Raw genomic sequence first — 20,012 nt, 5'->3', positions numbered from 1 at the left:
GCGCGCAGCGACGCGTGAGGGCGCGGAGGGATTTGTGGAGGTCAGATGTCCGCGCCGGGGTCGCAGGGAGATGTGCGACGGGCCGCACGGGGCGCACGCGGCTGAGTCCGGAAAGGGTCGGGTGCCAGATCGGATCGGCCGGAAGCATGATGGTTTGGCGCCTGGGCCGGACATTGTGGCGGCTTGCCGGATGAGCTTCTGAGATTATCTTGCGGCAGCCACGCCCTTAAATTTGCCCGCTCCGGGCTCTTGTCCTTCCTCCCCTCTCCCCCGCTGTCGTCCCCCGCCATCATGAGCATCTCCGTCGACGATCTCGTATCCTCCTTCGCCTCCAGCCATATTGGACAGGAAGCTATCGATCTAGCGGCACTCCAGGTGCGTCGCCACAGCAGCCTCTTTATCGTCGGTACTGACCTCGATGCCAGGCACAGCTTGCGCAAGTCCTCTTCGGCCAGCCCAGCGCTGCCGAGCCTACATCTATGCCCGCCCACTACACCCAGCGGTGCAATACACCCATTCAGCGCACCCCGAGCTTCAGCTTCGGGCACATGCAAGACGCTCAGCGATTCATGGCGGAGTCCTCACGTTCCTCCAACACCAACAACTGGCGGTCCGCCGAGACCTTTGCACAAGACGACGACATGGAGGACGAGCGCATGGTCGAGGATCTACTTCTCCCATCGCAGCACCAGGCAAGATCGCCCCCGCAGAGCCCCGTGCCCAGCAAGCCGTTCCCCGCGTTCCCCTTCTCAACCCCCACGTCTCCTCTCTTCCCCGAGACGACGTCGTTCGCGACATCAGACCCCTTCTTCCTCGCACAGGCGCAGGCACAGGCTGCCCCCATGCCCTCGACCTTCTTCGCTCAGAATGGCCGCCCATCGCAGCAGTCGCCGTTCCTCATGGCCCAGGCCGCATCGTACCCCAGCATGCGTGACGGATACCCGTTCGCGGGTGCGGGCTCGCAGACGATGGTCAGCTCTTGAGAGCGCCGGCGAAGTGCCCGCCCCACGCTCGCCACGTCCGCGGCGCCTATTCAACGGGACGCTCTTCCCCTCCCCATCTCTCGCGATATCACGCATCACATTATTCACCCCCTCTCTTGCGCTATCCTGTGCACCGGCGGCGGCTTGACAGGCTGCACCGGCGGCACGTCTGGCTGCACTGGCGACCCGATTGGCTGCACTGGCGAGAGTGACGCGCTGCACACCACCCGATGATGCTGGTGGCTGCGTCCCGTGCCATTTCAGTGCCTCCCCGGAGGAGACTCGAGGCCTCAGCGCGTTTGAAAGGAGATCCCTCGCAGGACGGAGCGGTCCGCGCGGCGGCACAGGTCATCTGCAGTCCGCGAATCGCTTATCGGGGCGTCCCTCCCTGCGCAGGGCGCGTCGCTGTCATCGCTCGCGTCACCGCCAGATTCAATCGCGCGTCACTGTCTCAGCCGGAATGCAGCGGTCTGTCATACTGCCGCCGTCTATCATCTGCCACACGCCAAGCCGCCACATATCCACCGCCGCCATCCTCATCTCCCATCTCTCCATCATCATCTGCATCGGTCTCTTTATCCATCGGCCTCTTTATCCTCCCGCACGGGGGCCCTCATGCATCGCTCGTATTTATCTAGATATTGGGAACTGTACGGACCTCTTCATATGCACGTTGGTTTGGTTCGACTTGTACTACCCTTTATAATTCATCGATCCCCCTACTCATTGCCTTGTCCTTGCATACCTACATACGTTGTCCTCGCCGTTACATACGTCCTCGTCCCCCTGCTACATACCTCTTATAGATTCGCAGTCAATAACCAATCTTGTACTTTACTCATGTCTGCTTGCCTTCAACTATTGTTTTTGGTCTCTGTCCTTCGTCCGTTGGTGTTGGGTACTCTTCTCGAGAATGCGGCTGCTACCTGTACAGAAGCGGTGAATTCATTGGCTGGTGATCATCTGTTGTGCTCGCTGTCGGAGGGTGGCGTCCTGTTTGTCGGAGGCTGTTGAGATCGTCTCCTTCTGGTTGGGACCGTTCGCAGGTCATCTGCGCGATGGTGGATGTCATCTGCGACACGGTGAAGAGGCATCTGCCCGGCGGCGTATAGGTATTTGCGCGAGGCAAGATCTTGTCTGTGCGCAACGGTGTTGTCGGCGATGCTTGCTATTGGAACAGGGTCATCTGAGCGATGGAAAGAGACACGACCGCGCGAACGAGATGAGGGTGAAGCAGTAGAAGGGGAAGTTATGCGGGGTAACCGAGAAGGAGAGCGGGAGAAGGCGCTGCAGTGATGCCACAGCCAGCGAGATCAGCGACTAGCAGATGTGGACAGGTGTCACTGCAGCAGTGGCTGCTTGGGGACCTGGAGACGCAGCGTGACTGCCTTCAGACTCAGAACGACTACCAGGAGATCTCAGCACGCCTGCTCGAGGACCTGAGCGGAGCGGTAGGCGCCAGTGCGGAGGAGGCGACCTTATGCGGGGAAGACGACCTTGCGAGGGGCTGGAAGCGTTGCAATTGGCTGGAGAGTAAGTGGATTCCCGGAGTCGCACTAGCATGCAGACACGTTGAGGGCTCAGGGCGTCGGATGACAAGGTAGACGCGTCGTAGGCACGATACACACACGTTCGGAGGCGCAAGAGGCGCGTCTGCTGATACGTAGAATCGTCTGCTGATATGTGAACAAGTCCAATGAGACGGCAGATGCGCCCGTGGACGCGTTCGGTGGCGTAGTAAACGCGCTCATCGACACGGTAGACGCGCTCATAGGTTGCTTGTAGGCCCAATAGAGACGCCCATAGACCTAGTAGACGCGTTAGAAAGCACAGCAGATGAGCCAGCTGACCGCGCTTCCTCCCTCGCGAGGCGTGCGGTCGTCGTGGGCCCAGCATGTTATCACGGTCATCGGTTGACGCGCGTCTGTCGTGGGCATGCACTCGTTGGATCGTGCGTGTGTACTCCCCGCATCGTGTTCGACGTCTGACGCATAGCCTAGACCGGGGGATGCGCAAGTAGCGTGCTTGCGCTGACTGTCGTTCACTGCTTCACTGCTGTGTCAAATTCACCACACCTCAGCACAGTGGCTGTCAAGCCCTGGCGCCCCAGGATGCGGGGGCGGGCCGCGGGGGCCCGCGTCGAGGTGGCTGTCCCGCTGCGAGATTCCCGTCCCCGCTTCGAGATTTCTGTCCCCGCTCTGTGATTGCAGGTCCGCGGTGCCCCGCATCTGGGTGATAGGTAGTAGGAATCTAGACGGAGAAGCTCGGGGAAGAAGGTGTGGGGAACGGCGTCGGCGCGGGACGATGAACTTGGGCAAAAGACGACGGTGCTTCTGGTTCAGGTAGTTTGCCGTGGAAAAGCGGTAGACACTTGAGAAGAACGATGGGACCCCTGAAAGGTGAGAAGGTGGAAAGCGTAGTGCGTATAGACTGGGGCCAGAATCCCTCGGGGAATTATCAATCGCCTACGTCCGATAAAGGTGGTTGAGGAGCTCGGAAGCTTTTGTCTCGAGTAGGAAAGCGCCAAGCGGGGCGTCCCACATATTCGTTTCGTAGGTGGCGCACGACGATGGCGAAAGACAGCGCAGCAGAAGGTCTAATTTTCCGAGGAAATAGCTGCACGATGGGGCCACCGAACCGGACTTTGGCGCGAGTTGATGGGCGTCTTCCGCAAAATTGAGCGACCGAGTATAATGACGAAGAGACTACAGCGATGGAGGTCCTGAGGAGGCGAAAGACAGCGGTGTGGACGAAAGTATGAAGATTTTCTGGAAAGAGGGTTGGACTGCTGGCTCTTTGCAGCACGCGGCTGTTTTCTGGTAAACATCCAGCAGCCGAAGCCAATGACTAGACAAGAACAGATAAGAAAGGGAGGTCATCGGAAGCTTGACAAGCCGAAGGATAAAGCGGTGAGAATGTCGAGGCCTCGGCTGCTCCCCGACTTCGACATGAAAGTCAAGAGGAGGAAGAGTGTGACGCGGGTTCAGTCACGGATATGGCGGATAAACAGGCCAGAATACTGCATCATCACCCTTTTAAGTCTTTTCCGCTGATCATACATGGGTGAAAGCACGCATCATATTGGAAGGATGCTGCGACAGAGTGCATTAAGATACTATGCCATTGCTATTGATACAGTCCGATGCATTGTTTTACGTCTGCCTTCTTCTTTCCTCCATCTTTCATTCAATCCCCTCTATGCCACCCGGTCCCCAAACTTCTGGCTATCCCTCTCTTCCCTGCCAAGGACCTGCTCCCGGTCGCCCGGCGGGCCAAACTGCGACACGCCCTGCGCGTCGCGCTTGCGGCCGTGCATGCCGTTGGTGTGCTCCTCGTGCGACGTCTGCCCACCGAGCGGCTGTCCGATGCCGCGGTGGACGTCCTGGGAGGTGGACCCATTTAGGGTATCCGAGGCGTGGGTGGTGCTGGAGCGCGTGGCGTCGCGGTCGACGTAGGTGTCGAGGCGGGTAGGGGCGGGCTCGGGGTTGGAGCCTGGGGGAAAGTGGTTAGGGGACATTTGAATGTGAGGAGTGAGGGGGTGGCTTACCAGCTTGGCGTCCGTCAACGATGCCCTGGTTGCCGGTCTCCTCAACGGCGTTGTAGTTACGGGAAGGGACAGCGGAAGACATGATTATCGTTGGTGAGTGGGTAGTTGCAAATACGGATGCGTTATATGAATGCAAGTTGTGCGTTGTTCGTCGTGAACGGTGAGTAGAGAATCGGTGTGCTCTGCGCTGTCTTATATACCTCCTCGCTCCGCCCGGGTTAGGTCACTGGGGAGGATGGTGATGTCGCGCCTGACATCACTTGGATTCGGGTATCGACATCACTCCTCGTCGTCGCGCCACTCGTTACCGCCTCGAAGATTCCGACTCCTCAAGTTGAACATTGCACGTGATCTTGACATCACTTCCGCGTCGGCGTCACGGGATACGCCCACAGCCGCCTACAGTTGAACTTCGCATAAAGTAACAGACAGCGCTGTAATTCCGCGAACGAGGGCAGATATGCAAGCTTCTTCGATACATACACATACACATGCATTGCACCGCATACATTGGACCTGACGGTATACCCGGAAATTCTTGCTTATGCGAAAGCCTTGCTCAATTCTGCGACAACTCGTCTCGCCGAACCCCACGAGCACTCGTATCCCGAACCTGCATGCCTATTGGACGGGTTAGAGCTCCCCAAAAACTTTCGAGCGATTCAATAACGTACCCGTAATTATGCACCACCGGCACCTTGCCTCCCTTCGGGCTTTCGAACCACTCTGTCTCGATACGCAACCCTGCCTTGCGTGCCGGCCGCCTACCGACGCCTTCCTCGACGATGAGAGGCAAGACATCGTCCAGCGTCGGCGTCCGTGCGGCACGCACTTCGGGCGGTGCAATCTCTGGACAGATGGCGAAGGTGCGCTCGAGGATGCCCCGGGCGATTTCTGGGCGAGGAGCGGGATACCTAGGGCCAGTGATCTAGACGCCTCTGCAGTGGGAGAAATAGGATGGAGAAGCTTACCAGTCATCCACATGCTTCGTACCCACCAGATACACATCCCCGCTCGCGCGAGGGAAGATCCCAGTGTGCTCCTCCCCACTCCCTCCAGAGCTCATGATCGCCTCCTTCACCCACGGCGCATGGATCCGCACGCTCTGTCCGCGCACCGGGTACACCTTCTCGTCCTCGACGCCGCCAAGCACTCGTGCTCCCAAGCCCGCACAGTTGACGATCGCTGCAGGCGCCTCGGCAGGCTGACCACGAAAGATGTTTGCGCCGCCCTCGAGGAGGACGTTAATGTGCGCGACGGATCCGCGGGCGAAGGTCCCGCCGGCGGCGATGAAGCGGGTGGAGAGGTAGTTGAGGTAGAGGGGTGGGTCGATGGTGAGGGTGGTGAAGGAGATGCCGTGCGAGACGCCTGAAGGGAGGGCGTCTGGGGGAAGGACTGTGAACTGGGTATGGAGTCAGCGGGGATAAAAGAAGGAGTAGATGTGAGATGTAGGAGAAGTCAGAAAGGGAAGGGTCACTTGCGTCTGGGAACTTCGTAATGGGGTTCGAGTCTGGGAGGGGTGCGCTGAGGTAGATGGTCGCTGGAAGGCGGCGGTAGCCGCGGACGTCGGGATCCGTGGTAGCGGCCTTCCAATGGACGTCGAAGGACTCTTTCTCGACGTCTGCAAGAATTGACAAGGTCAGGAATGAGGGAAGGTGATGATGGGGCGAGGCAGTGACCTATCATGAGCTGATTCCTAGCGCCGTCTACCCCGCTCAAGCCATTGAGCAGGATCGCGCCCTAGCGGCGATGTTAGGTCGCAAAGGTGGGTCGAAAGGGTATGCGCGCACGGCCCAATGGCTTGTATAGTTGACAGACTTAGGATCGCTGGGGAAGGTGTCTGCGAGCACAGTCACATCGTAATCGCCCTGCTCTTGAAGGCTAATGGCGGTGGTGAGGCCGGTAACACCTGAAGGACGTGTAAAACGACCGATCAAAGGGAGAAAGGATCGTGAACGCACCTGCACCAATTACCACGACGTTCTTGCGAGTACTGGCCATAGCGCTGGAGGGAAGAGATGGGAGATAACTCACTGCGGGATGTCGTGACCGCCGCTTCTTATCCAGAGCTCACGAGCAATTTCATAAGCAGTCTGTGTGCATTCGAGAGCGAGGTACAGCAGGCAGCTACTACGCGCCGACAAGAACGGAAGAGCGAGAAAATGGCGAGCTATTTCGCGGACAAATGGTGAGTCTTTGAAGAGGAGAACAAGGGATTCACGAAAGGAACAATGGGAAAGCGGCGATCGGTCAAAGCCCAAGCGCTGCATACCATCCGGGGATACAATACTTTTCCTCCTTCTCCATCATCATGTCCGACGAAGAGGTCGTCGTGAACAAGAACAAGGCGCACAGGAAGGACAAGCGTATGCGCGTATATCAGTTCTCATATTCCGAAGTCTGACTGTATCCCACTAGCATGGGATACCGATGATATCGACCAGTGAGCTTGAACCACGCATTTCTCATGTGAATAAACTGCTTACACGCCAACGTAGTGTGAGCATATGAATCATTATATACTGGACGCGGTGTTAACGAGGATGTAGTGGAAGATCGACCCCTTCACCCCCGCCGACAACAAGGGCGGCACATTCTTCGAGGAATCATCGTTCGCCACCTTGTTCCCCAAGTACCGTGAAAAGTACCTGAAGGAGGTATGGGGTGCGGTCACTCGGGCATTGGATCACCACGTACGTTCCCTACTTCTCATATGCGCTGCACGCACTGACCCTCCGATAGGGTGTCGCATGCACCCTCGACTTGGTTCACGGTTCTATGGCTGTACGGACGACACGAAAGACTTACGACCCTTACATCATTCTCAAAGCGCGCGACATGATCAAGCTACTAGCTCGTGGTGTCGCCGTCGCTCAAGCAGTCAAGATCCTCGACGACAACATGGCATGCGACATCATCAAGATCGGCAGCTTGGTACGGAATAAGGAGCGCTTTGTGAAGCGGCGGCAGAGGATTATCGGGCCGGATGGGAGTACGCTGAAGGTGCGTGGTGAACTTTTTCTTGACTTCCTGGGAGTTTAACGCGCTGCAGGCAATCGAGTTGTTGACCCAGTGCTACGTCCTCGTGCAAGGTAGCACCGTCAGTGTCATGGGTCCTTACAAGTCCTTGAAGGAGGTCCGCCGCATCGTCCTCGACTGCATGAAGAACATCCACCCCATCTACCGAATAAAGGTGCGCATATATCACATTCATCCTATGTTCCCTCGACCCCTGCTCTTGTCTTCCCATCCACGACTCGACCTCACCTCACCTAACCCACCCAGGAACTCATGATCCGCCGTGAACTCGCCAAAGACCCCAAGCTCGCCAACGAGTCCTGGGACCGCTTCCTCCCCGCCTTCCGCAAGCGCCACCTCAAGACGAGCGAGAAGACCGCGAAGAAGAACGAGCGCGCCGCAGCGAAGGGCGAGGCGCGCGCAGCCGCCGGCCTCGACCCGGAGAAGGTGGAGAAAGAGAAGAGCAAGAAGAAGGTGTACACGCCGTTCCCGCCGCCGCAACAGCCGAGGAAGGTGGACTTGCAGCTGGAGAGTGGAGAGTACTTCTTGAAGCCGAAGGAGCGGGAGGCGAAGGAGGCGCAGAAGAGGAAGGAGAAGGTGAGTTGGAGCTGGAGCCGTTGGATAGGTGATCTGACGGTCATCTAGCAAGCAGACGTTGCAGCGCAACGGCAGGCGGAGCGCGAGGCGGCATATGTCGCACCCGCAGAGGATGCGGCACCGACGGTCGAGGAGAAGAGGAAGAGGAAACGACACGTGGAGGAAGGGCAGGAGCCGGAGGGGAAGAAGGAGAAAAAGTCCAAGAAGGCGAAGGCGACCGAGGACGCACTGGCAGGAGAGGAGACGAAGAAAAAGAAGAAAAAGCACCGGCACGCGGAGGACGAGAATTAAGCATGTTGAGACATTCCCGCTACCATTTATGGTAGTGGGTCTTAGGGATGAAGCGCGAAATCGCAAATGCCCCTTCTCGCGAACTTTGGTAACCCCTCACGTGCTGGCACATGACTGGGTCTTTTGCGGTCTCGACTCTTCGGCGTCGGCCGAATGCACCTTTGCTCTTGCCTTCACCTACTTTTCGCCCTACTCTCGCGACAAGAGGGCGCCTGATGCGCCTTCCAGCTTGCGCAGCCATACCTTCTATCTCTAGAAATTTCGAACGGCCGCACTTATGTTCCTCCACGAAGACCGAGAGGTGGCTCATTCTCCCTCTCTTCCAACTTCGCCAGTTTCTGTGTCTCTCCGATACTCATCGACTCAATAAACTTCGCAGCTTCTCTGATTCTCTCTTTGTGTACGCACGTCAAGTTCCACCTATTTATCTTGAGTCTTTCGGCTGACATGCATTGCATCGAGCGGTATTGGGGACGATCACTATCGGCAACCGTCCGAGGTGCGCAAAGGACGTACGCGTGTAGGTGGGGAAGGCAGGAACGACGTCGTGAAGGTGCGCTCGTGCGGCGGGCGAACGTGCGAGGGCGCTGGGGCTCGCCGAATGCAACGCCGCGCCTTGAGTATGGGCCTCGGTGGCGGGCGATGACTCGTCATTGGAACTGGCATTGTTAACAGCGACATGCATAAAGATCACACAATGAAGAAGCAGCGGCACTGGCGCGGCTGGCGATTTGAGCACGATGAATAAATCATCGGCCACGAGAGAGCTTGTGAGGCGCGCAGGTCACTCGGTCCGAGTCCAAAATCAAGTAGAAGGCCACATGTTATATGGTAGCGGGCCTTGCCGTGAAACGGCCCTTCAGAGTTATTGGCTTAGGGTAGGTGAGCGCTGGCTAAGGTTGGGAGGACGACGTGTGGGGTTGGGTGTACGAGCGTCGAGATTGAGTGTTCTTGCGACGGCCGAGGGCGTTGATTATTCGCTGCTTTCCCCCAGGGCGTTCGCTCGTTGCAATGCGTGCAACAACAGTGGGATTATGTACGACGATATGTACGTTATGCTATACTACTTACCGACGATATATAGGTATACAACTGGTACATTGGCAGGGTCCTTGCAGTGTGTCTACTAAATAACGCGTGCGAGTGCTACCATCGGGTATCCGAACGCTACCGCTGGGTATCGGAGGGCTACCGTCGGGTATCGGAGTGCTTCACGCCATCCTCGCCGTTCTCGCTTTCGTGGTCGTGGTCTGCAAGGTAATCCGGTCAGCATGCAAGACTACAATGGGACAAGCAAAGCCAGAATTGCACGGACCTCTACTGGACGATAGATCACGTTTCTTGAAGTTGTCGAGGTGGATCGTGTCCGTCGCGACCTCCGTGTCGATCTGCACCTCTACCGGGTTCGTAGAGAAATGCACGTCACTAACGCCCATAGACCGCGTGCCGCGCTGCCCACTTGTGCCAGTGACGCTGCTGCTGACGTTCTCGAAGTCGACGTGGATGCCTGCGGGAGAAGTGTCAAGGTAAAGATCGAAGGATGCAGACCCGCCGCAGTCTGGCGTACTCTGTGAATCAAGCTGTGCAGTACCTGTGGACGTTGCGACCCGGCGGATGAGGTCGGACATGGAGATCTCGATGTTGAGCTTGACCATGTAGGCGACGGGGTGGACCTGGTTGTACACAAAGTCGTTCTTGAGGGACATCATGCCTAGGACGAATTCGTGAGTAGTGATCTCTGGGGTGAAGCCCCATCGACTCACAAATGATAAACACATCCATCGAAACAGACACGGTGGCTATCCAGGTATTGTACCGCACCAGTGCGTCGTACTTCCGCAACTGCGTGCCGTTTAGCCCACGACCAGAAGACCCGCGTCTAACGAGATACGCACGCCGTAGGCGACAAGGCGCCGTTTCACGGAGATGATAAAGTACGCGTTGAGCGCCATGTCGATGAACAAGTAAATGACTTTCTGCGGTAATGAATCAGTATACGAGAAGATGGCGTTGATGAAAGAAGTCCTTCGTACCTCGACCCGATCCCACACTACATTGATCTGCTTGAACTTCTCATCGACGCCCATCTTCGAGGGGATCCAGATGCAGTAGACTGATGCTATCAGATAGGCGTGCGGGGGATGTGGGGGAAGCGTACATACCGGAGATGTTGATGAGAAGGACGAGGAAGGCGACAGAGAGCTTCAGCGTGAGCTATGGAAGACTGAATGACAGAGACCTTCGTCGAAAGCCGAGGATGACGCACGCGTGATCTGTCGTCTGGTAGAAGCACTCCGACGCGGTTACATATGATCTGGAGGACGCATTGAATCTGCACGGCCCAGATGCTGTTTTTCCTGTTAGCGCTGGAGCTACGGAGTTGCGAAGGAGCCGGACGTACGTCGTCGTCGCGAAGAAAATCCCAAAGCCGGGTGGTATGATACCGTGGAGGTACAGCCAGCATATCGTCCCGTATATGATGCACCTGAAAATTCCGAGGGGAGGGGAGAAGGGGGAAGGCTCGGTCAGGTACGCCGCGTGGTCGTCGAGCCAAGGAGACGCACGCAAAAAATTCCGCCCAAATCAGAGCCAGATACGGTGAGATCCACCGCTTTGATCGTCTGAACTCGCGAACGCAGTGAAGACCGACGAAGTAACCGAAACCTAGCTGAAGGAACCACAAATGAGAGAGGGATCAAGGAGAACGGGGGAGGAACGCACCGTCCATGCGTAAAACTATACAGCCGCACATCGTTCGTCGTTAGCTCTTCAACAATTGCGAGAGGGAAACGGCTCGCGCACCATGGTCGCCACAATCAGGTCATTCTCGGTCACGACCAGCGGCTCGTACGCTGGTCCAAAGCTGACCATGCTAGCATTCGCAGAGTTTTCAACGGCTCGTGATCAATGTGGGGGAGCAAGGGGACCCATGGCACGGAGCCCGCCACCGAGCGCCCGAGTATATGTAGAGGTGGAAATCTCCGATCCCATCAAGACACGATGTTGTCGAGTTGTTCACGCGGTCGACCCCATCCCTGCCGGATTAGGCTTCGGACGCAGAGCCCGCCCGCCGCCGTTGCATGTGCATCGCTTTTGTGGCGCACAGAGGGCGTGCGGCCATTCGAAGAGGGCGTCTACGGTTAGCGCCCTCGGGCACGGCCGCGGCGTGGATGCTGGCAACAAAAGCCGGAACAGTGGGCGGTGAAGGTGCAGCACCCCACCGTCCGGTGACGTCTCTTGGAGATGTGCATCGAATCAAAATGCAGCGCGATGGTCGCAGGGCGGGCGAGAGCAACGAGGATACCGGAGGTGGAGGTTCGACTGAGACCGAGCACAGCTTCTTGGAGCTTTGCTCTTCATCGCCGCCGCCGCGCAGCCTGCCGATGTGATGAAGGTCGGGAAAGACCAGGATTGTCACATGTTCTCACGACAAAAGTTCAACACACAAGCACTTCAGGACAGTTCATCAAGGCAAGGAGACATGGTGCAGACCCAGATAAGAATTTTGATCCCCAGTTTTGAGCGGTAGCTGAGCGCTGAGGCTTCGAAGTGCCACCCATAATGAGGTTTCCCTCCGCGCATTTCAATCGAAGTCTGAGGTGCTCGTCGCCGCTGGTGAGATGGACGCGTGATACCTCTCGACGCAGATACACACCCTCTCCTTCTACTGGACCTTTGAAATCCACTTGTTGAAATTGATTGCATCGACTTCACGGGAGTTGCTACGTGCTGCCTGAATTCGCTGCGTGTCGAAATGATTGTTACATGAGACCCCAGACGCTTGCACCATTGCAGAACCATTGAGTGCTGTACCAAAAGATACATTGACAGGCTGCTTTGCCTCAGCGGTGGAGGAAGTTACGCTGGTCTTATAGACCTCAGTCAGGCTCAGACTAACGGGCGATGGGCATTCAACACCTTCTGTATCGAAGCAATCCCTATTCTCGCCAGTGTAAAAGCACGAGACTGTAGTGACTCCTCAAATAGACGAGTAGATTATGTTTAGGGGTGGGTTATGGACATCGAAGACGTCGACGCGGTCAGTTGCCGTTGGGAAGGAACAGCGTATATCGTGAGAAACTGAACAACCCTCCATCAAATCGCCTAAAAAGGAAGGTCATAAATCCGAACTCAAACTTCTCCGTTCAGGCTCATTCTTTCACTCTTCTGCATGGATTCCGAAGTTCTCTCGACTCGAACTCGGGCTGGGCAAAAGGAATGACGAGAGTGGGATTCGAACCCACGCCCCGGAGGACTAGATAAGACGGTGGGTTCGTATCCCAATGTCCTGATTCTATCTCGCCATGCCTGTCCTGCTCGCATTTTTACATTATGATGTCCGCTCCTCAGAGCTGCAAAATAACGGCCCGCTCACATCACCTCCGCCATATCGCTGATGAATCTTGTCCTACGCGTGCATATAGATACATCATCCGCGACAACAGTTGACTAACGAGGCTTCCCTCGCGCATGAGAAGCGCACCGACATGACTCAGGCAGCTGTGTACAGGCGAAGTCAAGTAGTTCGACCAGCTCGGGATCAGGTTCCTCCATGCGTGCAAACCTGCTGTCAAACTCTTCCAGATACGCCGGGACGTCCGTGTCGGGGATTATCGCGTGTTCCAGATGTTCCATCGCGCGCCCAATCTCCTCCCTCTCCTGGTGCAGCTCCTCGAAACGCTTTTTTTGTTTGTCGCGCTCTTTGCCGATGTCTCGTACCAGAGAGCTAGCTTGCTGATGCTTCATAGTCCACTGAAATCGCGGTGATGTCGGGTCCGCGTTCCAAGCACACTTGAAGTCCTCCTTCTGCGCCTCGAAAGCCTTACGAACCTTGGGTGCGTGCTTGTCGCGCAGCTGTATCAGGAACGCACAAAGCCTTATGGCCTGCGAGGTGTCGCGCAGATCCCAGATCGGACAGTTGACGTCGCCGATATGCATGTGGACATGGTTGAGCTGGAGGCAGTCTAGCGTCAGTAAGGCATGTAAAATACAAAGAGTGGGCTTACGGTATCGTTTGGGGGCGGCTCGGTGCCCCAACCGCAAAGGAGATGAGCGTGCGAACCGGCGGTGACGAGGGCAAAGACAACAAGGTTGTAAACCTTGCATGCTGCCAAAAAGCGCAAGGTGGAGATAATGCGCAAGCGCGCACCACCGAACCCTTGCTCAAAGCTGGAATAGCGACTGCAATCTTCCAGCCACAGAAAAGGAATTTGAAGATCTATTGGACAGTTCAGCTCCTGAATGCACGTGTCAAAGCATGCTGAGCGCACCGCCCGATCCGCTGGAAACTCGCTCTGCGGTCGACCCCTCGAGTAAAGCAGCGCTACTGGCCGATTGCTCGGTCCGTCCTAGTGCTTCTGCCTTTGAGAAAGAGGACGCCGTAGGCGCGCGCGCACCCTTCGCATTGACGCCGGACTTCTCCCGCGCTCTGCGCAGGACAGGATCCGCAACATCGAACCCTTCATCTAGACTACGCCTCGTCCAACTGGGATAATCTTCTGGGAAAACGCGAGGAGGGACCTTCGTCGAACGCTGGCCGATAATGCGGAAGCCCTCAATGAGCTTCAACTGGCCCGAGTCTGCGTTCTCCAAGTCGAAGACGTTTGGGATGGACATAAAAGCGACAGTATCGCATATATCGGAGGGATGAGCATCGAGGACGCTAGCGTCCATGAGAGCGTCACGACAGCTAGTCCTGCGCTTCCCGAACCAACAACAGTCGACGGTGTCACTTCTGCGCAAATACGCCTCGAAAACGGTCTTGGTCAGATCCTGCTTGACCCGACGAAGCCACCGAGGCTCGTCAGAGGAGTTTGAAGACCGGTGCTGCCATCGTAGAGTGTACTTGCCCGAGACCGTGTCCCGGTAGTTTCCAAGCACGCCGGAAGCACGATGAGGCCAGGAATCATCGTGAGCGTTGTCAAAGTATGCGTTGCGGGGGAAGGGCACTTCACGGTCTCGCCTACGCTCCACATAGTCAGTATCATGCTCTTGAGCGACGGAGTCGAGCGTACCGAATGTGAGGGCCTCGAGGATCCTCGGTACGAAGGCACTCTGCCAGCAAAATATCGCATGAAAGTCGAGACCTTGGGGTAGCCGCTGCCATGCGTGCGTCCGCCGCGACACGGCTGACGATTGGTAGAATGTTCATTATAGTTGCGCGGGCCTGCATTGCAGACTTGATTTTTGGTAGGCGATCTTTTGTACGGATTTTCTTCTCGAATGTAACCTCTGCGCAATATTGATCCCAGTTCGCCAGTAGAGGGGCCTACAGAACGTGAGGACACGCGAACCAACTCGATTGGAGTGCTTACGGTAAGATGACCGACATCATCGCCTTTCCGTGAACCGAAGTCCAACGACAGCAGGTACTGCGTGATGACAGGCTTGAGCGCGATTGCTCCCGGGATTCGAGTCGGAATATCGGGCGGTGGCCACGCATACGGCCGAACGTAGTTCTCAGCGAGAATATGAATCCCTGACGTATCAAGCGAAAACAAATCACCACCTCTAGATCTGGCAGAGGTAGTCAGCTCGTCGACAGAAGTAGAGCACTACGGATACGTACGAGATGTTCTCTCAGTCCTTGCCTTCTGGCTTTATACTGTATGCATGATCAGCCGGAGCATTACTTACCGTATAGAAGACAAACATATGGTATTCGCACTCGCTGTGAACAAAGGTTCAGCAAGAATGCGACCGGGTATCAAGTTCCAAGCCTTACCTCATCATGTCGAAGCCGATGTTCACAAATTCGGTTTCCAGCGTCTTGGCCTCGCTAGCGCGCGGGGTAATGTCAGCGCATGTAGGGGAGAAGAGCACGCAAACTCACCAATCTGTATACCTGCTTTGACAATTATGAGCTGCCCGATACTAATTCAACATCAGGAAAAAAGTTGGGACTTTGGTACACGATCTATTCGACCTACGCGGCGCTATTTCGGGCTATATTGGCCGAGTAGACCAAGTAGACCCTGTACCAAAGTCCCTCTACTGGGGCTACGCGCTGCTACGTAGCATTTGTAGCAGATTTTTTTCTCAGATGAATTCAGGCGGACAAAACGTACCTTTCGGGCGCCCTTCGCTTAGCTTTCTCCTTTAAGGCAATAGGCGGGATGCTTTTTGCATGTGAGTACGTTAGTCGATCCACAGACTTCATATGCGAACCTCAATGCATTCCGCCACTCGATGATGCGCTCGATCTTGGCCTGCGCATCATCCCCAGCAACAAGAGCACTTTTCCGCGCGGAGTCTACCCGCCATATTCGCTGACCAGTTCGCGTCACCATTTCACGGGAAAGAGCGATCTGCGCTCGCGCGGTCGCTACCACTCGCCTATGAGATTCCGCCTGCAGGGCCAGAAATCGGGCAAGCGCTGATGCAGAACGATGGTCGGCGACGTCGAAGGCTCCCACTTCATGGTCTTGCGCACTTGCGTGGGCGGGAGCGTGTGCGAAGCATACCTCGAACTGCAGATGAATGTCAGAATCAACAAGGACGAGTCGCGGTGAGTTCGAACTCACGTCGTCGGCTTCGTCCCCTTCTGATATCCAGCCGAACACGACGCGCACTGTCCAGCTGAGCGGCTCAAGAGCGAGTCCCGATAGAGCGTCTGTGATTCCGAATACCCGTCGCTGCATTATAGCGCTGGACATCACGCTATATATCTCCTCTTGTCTGGCCACGCAGGCGAGAGCAAGAGCCACATTTGAGTCTTCGTGTGGTAGCAGCATGATGTGGGCGTCGTCAATAGAGTCTGCTGGATAGCCGAGCATATCTAGGCCAGAATGGAGCTCCGCCTGGTTCATGTGAGCTAGATGACATCGTCTGTGCGTCTCCGCTCACCGTATCATCATTGTTATCCAACGGCAAGTTGGAATCGAGAACGTCTTTTTCGGATAAGTTTTCCCTCTTCTGCCGCTTCTCTCTGATGTCGATAGGCGCAGTCAGCAGCATTGTAGCGATGCGATGTCGAGGCAATAAATGAACCCCAGGGCTAGACGCATCAAGAGGATGTACAGCGCACGCGTACGCCGTATCGAAGCTTGTGCGTTTGGAGTCAGCTACTCAAGCTTGCACACCTGCCGTACTCACTGAGCGAACGAGCCAGGCGAAGACAAGGCGACGGCGGTGAAGGATGCAATCAGGCGCTCCGTAGAATCAGGTCCCATGGATGGTAAGCACTGTTCAGAGCGAATTTGTGCTGAGATCTGTTGCCACTCGACGGCGGGGAAGGTGGCTTCAGGTCTCGCCGTGCCCTCAGCAGGTGCAACCGGTTGCTGTTCGCGTAAGCTTTCGTCGAGTTATCACGGGATGGCTACGAACAGTTGGATTAAACTTGTTGTTCAGCGGGGAGACTAAGCCCAGCAGGTGCTTCGGCCACAAATCAGGAGTGGCCACGAGGATCGAAGAGACCGCCAGGCCTTGAGGTTGACTCATAGCGCCGCTCGAAGAGTGCGTCCACGATGGCTGAGTGGCGTCCTCGATTATGGGGAATGTCCGTAAGTCGTGGTCCAACATATCTCCTTGAACATCTGCAGTCAGAAAAAAAGGACGAAGGGTGCGAATTGAAACAGACCAGTGCATCGAAGAGACGCCAAAGTGACGAGGCGGGATTCGAAACCACCCGATTTGAGGGCCCGAGACAAGTCACGGTACTGAATTCTGAGGCCTACAGAATCAGAACTACTCGCAGCAATGCCCACGACAGTCAGATGCAAGCGGAAATCCGGCCATGCACCAGCCAGCCAGTCTGCCACGACATTACGTACCAGACCGCCCACACACCACGACGCACTGACACGCCTCTGCATCTGCAGGTACGAGATTCTTCTATAATATACATACCTCTACCTATATCCCTCTAGATGGTGCAAAATCCCAGTGGCCGGGTCGTCGTATTTTACTTGCGCTTTTGAGCGTCTCGTCACCTCACAGCGGCCTCGTTCCCACCGGCGTCGCTGGCCTCGTCGCTACTGGTGTCTGTACAGGCGACGCCGGCCTCGTCACTGCGGTCGATGTCGGCGCCGTCGGCGCGGGCGTCGTTTCCCCATACTTCGCCGCCTCCCTCGCTGCGCGCCGCTGCTCACTCGCCTCCGACGCCGCCCGCCACGCCGCGCCCTTGTATATGATAAGCACGACCATCGCGCTCGAGCACGCCATGAGCGCGGCCCAGAGGGTATATAGCCATCCGTCGCCGAGGCCATCCTATCGGATATCCCGCAGGAGCTAGTGTCAGCATGCCACCGGAATATGTATGGGGGGAGGTTGAGGAGGTCAGGGGAATGTGCGTAGGAGTGGATGAGTAGTGTGGGTGATGAAAGGGGGTGGAGGGGTGGCCGGGATGAGGTACTAGAGGTATAGAGAATTAGAAAAGTCAGGAGAAGCTGACCTGAAGCGGGACCGCGATTTCAGTGGCCACGAATGCAGATATACCTCGGAAGGCGCTGTTGAGCGCTACAGCATACGAAGAGCGGCCGACGTTGGCGTCGACGACGTAGCTGAGCGTGCTTGCGTAGACGAATCTGGCCGGGCCTTAGCATGGACCAAGTCTTATCGTGACGAAAGACGCACAGTTGGGTTAATCCCGTCATGAACAGCATGACACACATGCCCGAAATGTGGACATGCTCCTCCGTAATCCAGGCGAAGCCCAAAACGAATATAGGGAAGGATATCAAACCTGGGATCGTGCTTTGTAAACGCATCTGCATGTCACATTAGCCATTCCATACAAGTTCAGAACTGTCTGACCTCGCGCAACTCACCTCCGGATAGAATTTCCCCCCATTCCTCGCCCTCAGCCGTCTGAGTATCATATCCGACCACCGCCCGCCCAACAAGCTCCCCGCCAGCGACCCCACGCCGAACGAGAGCAGCACGAAGCCGATCTCGAGCGGTGTGTACCCGTAGTACGTCGACAGTGTGCGCGACGAAGTGTACGGAACGATGAAGCTGTAGGAGAAGAGAAGGCCTGGGATAGAGAGTATGTGGTCAGCGTACAGTCCATCGAGGTATGATTCATCGAGCTGCGAGCAAAATCTGGAAGGAAAAGGGAGAACTTCCACTCACCCGACGAGAACAGCATGACCACATTATTCGGCCTCCGCAAGATAGAGATGACGCCCGGGAACGGGTTCACGTCGCGCAGCGTCACCTTCACATCGGGCAGCGCCGCCACCACCGCACCCCCGTCCGCAATGACCGCCACCCCCGAACCCCTCTCCAGATCGCGCTCCGCGGGCGTCGCAGGGAAAGCCGGCGTCGGCGCGGCCGTGATGTCCGCGTCCGCATCATCCACCTCGGCGTCGTGCTTCTCTCGCTTCCCCTCCCTCCCCACCGCCTTCTCCCGCGCCCTTCTCCGCCTCCTCCCCTCCTTCGCCGCCTCCCGCAGCCTGCTCTTCAGGATGTTCTGATACGTCAAGCTCCGCTCCTTCCGGAACGTGTCCTTGAAGAACACGATGAAGCCGAGGAGGCTACACCCCGACACGATCGCGAGGAACCAGAAGGGGCCGCGCCAGTTGAAGCCAGAGGTGAGGACGCCGCCGAGGACGGAGGCGACGGAGGGTCCGAGGAGGGGGGCCATGTAGTAGACGCCCATCTGGGAGGTGTTGGTTAGGAGAAGGGGTGGGAAGGTAGGACGCGGAAATATAGAAGTCGACGGTGGGTGAGGAGGTAATGTGCGCACCTTGGTCCCACGCTCGGCAGGCTCAAAGATGTCTGCGAGGGTGGCAGCGCCGATAGCAATGACCGCACTTGAGCTACAGGCGCATCCATCAGTATCTTTCCAGCCCATCACCCACCAGCACTCACCCGACCGCCTGCATACACCTGAACCCGATAACAAGTCCAATGCTGTTCGATATCGCCACCTATTCGTCGCATAAGGGCACCGATCTTCACGCATATACACCGCCCAGCACGCAGCGCTCCTCCATGCCCATCCCAGAGAAATCACTCACAATAATCGACCCCACCGTGAATATCGCAATCGACACGATATACACCACCTTTCTCCCCTTCACCTCCGAGATCGAGGACCACATGATCGGCGCGAAGCCCTGGATGAGGATGAAGAGCGAGATGGAGAGCGAGATCTCGCCGGAGGTGGCGGGGAGGGAGCGCTCCATTTCGGCGACGGCGGCTGGGGGGTAAGTATGAGTATATGGGTGTGGCTAGGTGGGCATGGGTTGAGGGAAGGGGGAAATAGGGAAATGGTGCAAGTGAATGGGGTATATGCGTGCGATTCGACGGAGAATGGATGGGAGCAGAGGAGGAGTGGAAGTATGCATGAATGCGTAAAAGCATTCCAGAGGGTGATAACACGCACGATTCTGTATGTTCGCCGCCAGCCCTGCGATCATAGCGCCGGACGAGATCAGGAAGAGGGAGAAGTTCTGCGAGCAATTCCACCAGGTCAGTTATATGTAAGGGGAGCACAAGACGTCGCAGACACACCTTCCTGGCCACCGACCACTGCCGCGGATCGTTCGCCACGGGCATGTGCTCAATGTCGAGGAGGACGGGGAGGGATTCCTTCGCTGGTACCGGCGTCTCCTGCACCTCTCCCTCACTCG

The 20,012-nt window shown here is 56.6% G+C and overlaps 8 protein-coding genes across 8 annotated transcripts; 2 read left to right on the top strand and 6 right to left on the bottom strand.

Moving 5' to 3' along the window:
* Nucleotides 1-17: 17 nt before the first annotated feature.
* On the top strand, nucleotides 18-1,098 carry SCHCODRAFT_02276425 (uncharacterized protein). Its single transcript, XM_003038270.2, has 2 exons — nucleotides 18-375; nucleotides 426-1,098. The coding sequence occupies exons 1-2, from the start codon at nucleotides 292-294 to the stop codon at nucleotides 981-983; spliced, it is 642 nt and encodes a 213-aa protein (XP_003038316.1). The 5' UTR covers nucleotides 18-291; the 3' UTR covers nucleotides 984-1,098.
* Nucleotides 1,099-4,043: 2,945 nt separating this feature from the next.
* On the bottom strand, nucleotides 4,044-4,688 carry SCHCODRAFT_02624624 (uncharacterized protein). Its single transcript, XM_003036917.2, has 2 exons — nucleotides 4,531-4,688; nucleotides 4,044-4,475 (listed from the first exon to the last, which is right to left on the bottom strand). Exons 1-2 carry the CDS (start codon nucleotides 4,610-4,612, stop codon nucleotides 4,180-4,182), a joined length of 378 nt encoding a protein of 125 aa, XP_003036963.1. The 5' UTR covers nucleotides 4,613-4,688; the 3' UTR covers nucleotides 4,044-4,179.
* A 238-nt stretch (nucleotides 4,689-4,926) lies between these two features.
* Nucleotides 4,927-6,553, bottom strand: SCHCODRAFT_02624620 (nucleotide-binding domain-containing protein). Its single transcript, XM_050345249.1, has 7 exons — nucleotides 6,492-6,553; nucleotides 6,321-6,439; nucleotides 6,210-6,270; nucleotides 6,012-6,151; nucleotides 5,502-5,932; nucleotides 5,205-5,444; nucleotides 4,927-5,151 (listed from the first exon to the last, which is right to left on the bottom strand). Exons 1-7 carry the CDS (start codon nucleotides 6,529-6,531, stop codon nucleotides 5,073-5,075), a joined length of 1,110 nt encoding a protein of 369 aa, XP_050200797.1. The 5' UTR covers nucleotides 6,532-6,553; the 3' UTR covers nucleotides 4,927-5,072.
* Nucleotides 6,554-6,841: 288 nt separating this feature from the next.
* On the top strand, nucleotides 6,842-8,436 carry SCHCODRAFT_02497781 (90S preribosome/SSU processome component KRR1; the record flags this gene model as incomplete). The annotated part of the gene is made up of 8 exons (XM_003038268.1): nucleotides 6,842-6,896; nucleotides 6,949-6,973; nucleotide 7,029; nucleotides 7,080-7,223; nucleotides 7,273-7,533; nucleotides 7,583-7,723; nucleotides 7,816-8,145; nucleotides 8,194-8,436. The coding sequence occupies 8 exons, from the start codon at nucleotides 6,842-6,844 to the stop codon at nucleotides 8,434-8,436; spliced, it is 1,200 nt and encodes a 399-aa protein (XP_003038314.1).
* Nucleotides 8,437-8,831: 395 nt separating this feature from the next.
* On the bottom strand, nucleotides 8,832-9,183 carry SCHCODRAFT_01228510 (uncharacterized protein). Its single transcript, XM_050341289.1, has one exon. The coding sequence runs from the start codon at nucleotides 9,115-9,117 to the stop codon at nucleotides 8,917-8,919; it is 201 nt and encodes a 66-aa protein (XP_050200796.1). The 5' UTR covers nucleotides 9,118-9,183; the 3' UTR covers nucleotides 8,832-8,916.
* Nucleotides 9,184-9,647: 464 nt separating this feature from the next.
* SCHCODRAFT_02498918 (uncharacterized protein) lies at nucleotides 9,648-11,307 on the bottom strand (the record flags this gene model as incomplete). Its single annotated transcript, XM_003036915.2, has 11 exons — nucleotides 9,648-9,943; nucleotides 10,028-10,147; nucleotides 10,200-10,278; nucleotides 10,332-10,412; nucleotides 10,470-10,549; nucleotides 10,599-10,650; nucleotides 10,703-10,784; nucleotides 10,838-10,921; nucleotides 11,001-11,104; nucleotides 11,158-11,172; nucleotides 11,239-11,307. 11 exons carry the CDS (start codon nucleotides 11,305-11,307, stop codon nucleotides 9,648-9,650), a joined length of 1,062 nt encoding a protein of 353 aa, XP_003036961.2.
* Nucleotides 11,308-12,807: 1,500 nt separating this feature from the next.
* Nucleotides 12,808-17,249, bottom strand: SCHCODRAFT_02667425 (uncharacterized protein; the record flags this gene model as incomplete). The annotated part of the gene is made up of 16 exons (XM_050346579.1): nucleotides 12,808-12,844; nucleotides 12,920-13,389; nucleotides 13,443-13,654; nucleotides 13,707-14,398; nucleotides 14,451-14,704; nucleotides 14,751-14,990; nucleotides 15,073-15,106; nucleotides 15,161-15,214; nucleotides 15,504-15,554; nucleotides 15,604-15,905; nucleotides 15,960-16,235; nucleotides 16,282-16,480; nucleotides 16,531-16,715; nucleotides 16,762-16,970; nucleotides 17,015-17,188; nucleotides 17,234-17,249. The coding sequence occupies 16 exons, from the start codon at nucleotides 17,247-17,249 to the stop codon at nucleotides 12,808-12,810; spliced, it is 3,405 nt and encodes a 1,134-aa protein (XP_050200795.1).
* Nucleotides 17,250-17,367: 118 nt separating this feature from the next.
* SCHCODRAFT_02498026 (MFS general substrate transporter) lies at nucleotides 17,368-19,938 on the bottom strand (the record flags this gene model as incomplete). The annotated part of the gene is made up of 11 exons (XM_050343070.1): nucleotides 17,368-17,643; nucleotides 17,828-17,960; nucleotides 18,010-18,143; nucleotides 18,204-18,409; nucleotides 18,508-18,658; nucleotides 18,737-19,036; nucleotides 19,124-19,196; nucleotides 19,249-19,307; nucleotides 19,398-19,579; nucleotides 19,766-19,832; nucleotides 19,894-19,938. 11 exons carry the CDS (start codon nucleotides 19,936-19,938, stop codon nucleotides 17,368-17,370), a joined length of 1,626 nt encoding a protein of 541 aa, XP_050200794.1.
* Between the last annotated feature and the right edge of the window lie 74 nt (nucleotides 19,939-20,012).

Source organism: Schizophyllum commune (assembly GCF_000143185.2).
Source record: "Schizophyllum commune H4-8 unplaced genomic scaffold SCHCOscaffold_5, whole genome shotgun sequence".
In the NCBI taxonomy this organism is placed as follows: Eukaryota; Fungi; Basidiomycota; class Agaricomycetes; order Agaricales; family Schizophyllaceae; genus Schizophyllum; species Schizophyllum commune.
Note: the sequence above shows the minus strand (reverse complement) of the source record. Positions and strands in the feature narration are given on the sequence as shown.

What these genes read in the sequence shown, in the direction of transcription:
- SCHCODRAFT_02276425 (XM_003038270.2), top strand. Translation starts at nt 292, where the DNA reads ATGAGCATCTCCGTCGACGATCTCGTATCCTCCTTCGCCTCCAGCCAT. An exon ending in TCGATCTAGCGGCACTCCAG is followed by an intron (nt 376 to 425) that starts GTGCGTCGCCAC and finishes CCTCGATGCCAG; the next exon opens with GCACAGCTTGCGCAAGTCCT.
- SCHCODRAFT_02624620 (XM_050345249.1), bottom strand. Translation starts at nt 6,531, where the DNA reads ATGGCCAGTACTCGCAAGAACGTCGTGGTAATTGGTGCAG. An exon ending in TAGGAATCAGCTCATGATAG is followed by an intron (nt 6,152 to 6,209) that starts GTCACTGCCTCG and finishes CAATTCTTGCAG; the next exon opens with ACGTCGAGAAAGAGTCCTTC. An exon ending in ACGAAGCATGTGGATGACTG is followed by an intron (nt 5,445 to 5,501) that starts GTAAGCTTCTCC and finishes CACTGGCCCTAG; the next exon opens with GTATCCCGCTCCTCGCCCAG.
- SCHCODRAFT_01228510 (XM_050341289.1), bottom strand. Translation starts at nt 9,117, where the DNA reads ATGTCGCTGTTAACAATGCCAGTTCCAATGACGAGTCATCGCCCGCCA.
- SCHCODRAFT_02624624 (XM_003036917.2), bottom strand. Translation starts at nt 4,612, where the DNA reads ATGTCTTCCGCTGTCCCTTCCCGTAACTACAACGCCGTTGAGGAGACC. An exon ending in CGTTGACGGACGCCAAGCTG is followed by an intron (nt 4,476 to 4,530) that starts GTAAGCCACCCC and finishes ACTTTCCCCCAG; the next exon opens with GCTCCAACCCCGAGCCCGCC.